Source organism: Morone saxatilis, unplaced genomic scaffold, assembly GCF_004916995.1.
Source record: "Morone saxatilis isolate NCDOM2014 unplaced genomic scaffold, NCSU_SB_2.0 Contig4, whole genome shotgun sequence".
In the NCBI taxonomy this organism is placed as follows: domain Eukaryota; kingdom Metazoa; phylum Chordata; class Actinopteri; family Moronidae; genus Morone; species Morone saxatilis.
In genome coordinates this window covers 29,539-33,521 of record NW_023339984.1, presented here as the reverse complement: position 1 = coordinate 33,521, position 3,983 = coordinate 29,539, and the positions used below count along the sequence as shown (strand labels likewise).

General features: G+C 39.3%; 1 protein-coding gene across 1 annotated transcript in view; it reads right to left on the bottom strand.

Moving 5' to 3' along the window:
- LOC118338136 (SH3 domain and tetratricopeptide repeat-containing protein 1) overlaps window positions 1-3,983 on the bottom strand; it is a gene marked incomplete in the record, with an annotated part of 27,931 nt that overhangs the window by 4,922 nt on the left and 19,026 nt on the right. The window contains 3 exon segments of the mRNA XM_035675366.1: window positions 1,442-1,638; window positions 2,126-2,276; window positions 2,655-2,777. Of these exon segments, the coding sequence (XP_035531259.1) occupies window positions 1,442-1,638; window positions 2,126-2,276; window positions 2,655-2,777 (471 nt within the window).

Sequence of the window (3,983 nt, the reverse complement as noted above, 5' to 3'; positions counted from 1 at the left end):
TAGTCAGCTGCAAATATGGCTTGACCCCAAAAAAAATTCTAACAAAAATTCAGGGACAGAGACAGAGACAAAAAAATACTAAATTACCAAAGTTTACTCCAAGAAAGGCCCCATTCAAAATGGCGCCGTCAGTCCCCCCCTTAAAAAAAAAGGTTTTGACCATCTCCTTTGACCCTCCAAAGACCAGGAATACTGGTGCCTGCTACATGTTTTTGGCCAGTATATTCTTAAAGAAATCATATAGATAATGATTTACCAAGTTATCAAAATATTAAGCAAGTTACAAGATATATGTGAAAAATAATACAATTTCCTTAAGTAATTGTTTCTCTTTTCATAAAGTTTTGCCTAGTGTTGGTGTTTCTTGGTTCAAACCATTCTTTTGATTCCAATAAAGAAAATTTATTAGAACTGTGGTGGTACTCGTAAAAATTAGTTCAAAAACAGGCGGCACTTGAGCTCATACCCGCTGACTGTACGTTGAAGGGTGTGTCCGTGGCGTGCCGTCAAAGTTGGCCATTTTGAATTCCGTGGTCATTTTTCGCGTTGTATTTGACTTGGGACATGACTAGGGACATAACAGCTAGACTCTTAAACCTATACTGCACTTCTGACTTACAAAACAATGATGTCCCCCCTTTGGCACCTTTTATGCAAATGTATTATTTTGTGATTCATGATCCAGGTTTGTTGTACCATATGCAAACAGGATTTTGTGGCACATTTTGGTGATTTTTGTGGCTGTCGGCAGAGTTATTTGAACCATTCCAAGGTTGAGATAACAAATTGTTTTCTTGCCTAAGGAAACAACAATATATCTCAAGATAACAAAATAATTAACTTAATCTCCAGATAACAAACTGAAGTACCTCTTTGCACCCAGGGGAGCATATTCACATGGAAGCTATTGGGCTATTTACACCCAACCCCCTAGTTTAGCAACCCCCTAGAAGGGCGACAAAGTCTGTGTAGGGTGGAGGCCGGGGTGGATTAATGGAGACCTTGGTTTGAGTCGTGTAAAACAGCATACCGTTTTCAGTTGCAGTTTGGTAAGGTTTTGGTACCAAAACTATCCTACTTGGTTACGTTTAGGAAAAGATCATGGTTTGTCTCTGCCACACTGGTCAGTAGTCAATAATGCAAGTAGCACGACCAGGAACCACGGCTTGTGGAAATAAGCTACAACATCCAACAGAGTTCCAAACCAAGTCAAAATAACAAATGAGAACACTCATATATTGGCAACGATACACAATTTAATGTAAAGAAGCTCAAGAAACACTATTATCAACCAATATTATGAGATATTTGTGGCTTTATTTCACATAACAATGTAGGCACTCCCTGTGGATATCTAAATGTATCTGTGGTTGTCAAATTGTTCAAGTGCAGATTCACATGATTTCAGTGATTTGAAAAACACCATTATTCAATCACTTACCTTCATGTCATAGAATATGATGTCCCCCAGTGTCTGGTACACCCTGACATAGTACAGTGTTTCCTCATCAAACAGCAGAGGTGTTGGACAGAGGGTCAGGGTTTTCAGGTAATAATGTTCGGCCAGTTCATACTGGTCCAGACAGTGGTACAGAGAGGCCAGGCGGTGGTAAGCCACTCGCTCATTCAGATGGTCACCTGTATGTACAACCAGACACAGAGGTGGACAGAAGTATTCAGTTATAGACTTCAAACTGTTAGGATGTAAGTTCAGTACATTTATAAATATTTTTGCTATGATTGCGGCAGGACCTATGGGTGGTGATTGTGTTATCAGTTCACATGTGTACTACTTTGGCTCAGAGCAACATACCAACAACTACTGGCTAGTAACACATATTTTTAGGTGAACAATCCATAGTCATCCTACTTCAGATATTTGTCCCTCTCCTAGCATAAGAAGACAGCAGCATTGGCTACAGTTTATTTCTTAAATCTATACATTTCAGTTACCCTCACTACTTGAAGCTGCAATAGGTAACTTTCACACTGTGCCTAAATGAAAACAACCAATATAAAAGCTCAGCTGATATGTACCATGCTTCATTCATTAATAGTTGTAAGTAGGTCTTTATGCAGATAATCAGTGTAGTACTGAAAATTCTAAACTTTGTGTTCTCTATACCTAGGGTGATACTGATGTCCAGTGCAGTCTGAGCAAACTCCACAGCATCCCCATACAGCTTGAGACTGAGCATCAGTTCCGTCAGCTTGTTACACAACCTCAGCCTGGAACGAACACTGTTGCTCCTATCTGCAATGGGCAGAGCGCGGTCCTACAAGTGAAAATACACAAAGATACACAGGACATTATCGTCTCAAATGATGACTCAAAGTGGCCCTTATTTTCTTATTTTTGGCAACCATTCCTAACAATTATATGCCCAGAAATGAAGACATAGAGCTGCTTAATGACTGACAACTCAGGTAGTAGGGAATTACAGTTGCAAGAAAAACTATGTGAATCATTTGGAATTACCTGGATTTCTGCATAAATTGGTCATAAAATTTGTAATGACCAATTTATACAGAAATCCAGGTAATTCCAAAGGGATCACATACTTTTTCTTGCAACTGTATAACGGATAACAGACAGTAGTAAGTGTAATGAGTAATGAGAGATAATTTTAAATATTTGCATGGACTGACTGTACCCTGTAGAAAGTGATGGCCTTGTCCCGGTCCTGGCTGCTGTTGAAGAAAATGTCTCCTGCAGCTTCCAGAAGCTTCAGAATAAACCTGGTGTCTCCTGTACTCAGAGCCACATCCTGAGCTACCTGACAATGACACCAACACAAGCTTTCATTCTAAACGTTTTAATCTGAGTTTTAGTTTACAAAACTGAACAGTCCTATGGCCAAAAAAGGTCACCAAAAATTATTCTAGTTTTTTGGGGGGAATTACCTGTACTATAATGGCTCACAGCAATTCCATCATGTTTATTAGAGTCATGTGACCACTCTGCTGCTCTCAGTTTCTATTTTTAACACTACCACTGTTTTCAATTACTAATTCTCAAAAACACTAGCACCTGCAAATTTAAAAGCCCACAAGAAAAAGTTGTGATTATGCCCTTTGAGCTGCTAGTAGACTTTTAAAAACCTGTGCGAGAAACGCTGGGTTTCATTGAAGGTAGCCAAACAGTGGTCGGAAAAACAGTTAAGAGGAAACGCAGAATAATTTGTGAAAGAAAATAATATTCTTTGGGGGAGAGTTGTTACTTATCTGAATCGAGGGGACTAAGGATATAGGGTGTTGTATGCTGTATAGAATGTAAAGCCTTTGAGGAAAATGTTTGATATTGATCTATATAAATAAAATTGACTTGAATTTAGTAGTTGAGAGTAGCAGAGGGGTGAACACTGAGGGCTTCTGCTCAGTCACTTGCAATGATGTCCCAGCTGGTAGGGCTGTGTATTGTTAAGAATCTGGCAAAATGTTACGTATTTCACCTCATTTATTGCGATGCTATGAAGGCTGTATATTACAATTCTTTTTTAATCTAATTCTGATAAGGAAAACACCACCATATGAATGAAAAAACTAATTGGCTACTTAATCTTTTCTCACCAAGCAGAACTATTCTCTAAAAACAATTTATTAAATACATTTTTTGCCATTAAATTTATATTGTATATAAGTAATATCAAAATGCTTCCCCTCTAACCCTAACCCTAACCCCTAAACCCTAAACCCATACCCCTAACCCAACCACACCTGTATACCCATAACCCTAAACTGGCGCCAGCAAGCAAGTAGGTTTTAACAGGTTAAAAAGTAAAACTAATTAAAGCTGCAAGCAGCGTTGGGCGGGACCTCGCACTCCACGCAACTCGGGGCATGCTGCGGCCGCGTCACGTGCCGTCATTACACGTGCGGACCACAACATGAAAATTTCACGTAAATCAGCTCAAAATCGCCACGCAGCGCTTACTTCCTGTTGCCAGTAGGTGGCGCTATCACTATATATGAATATTGTCACG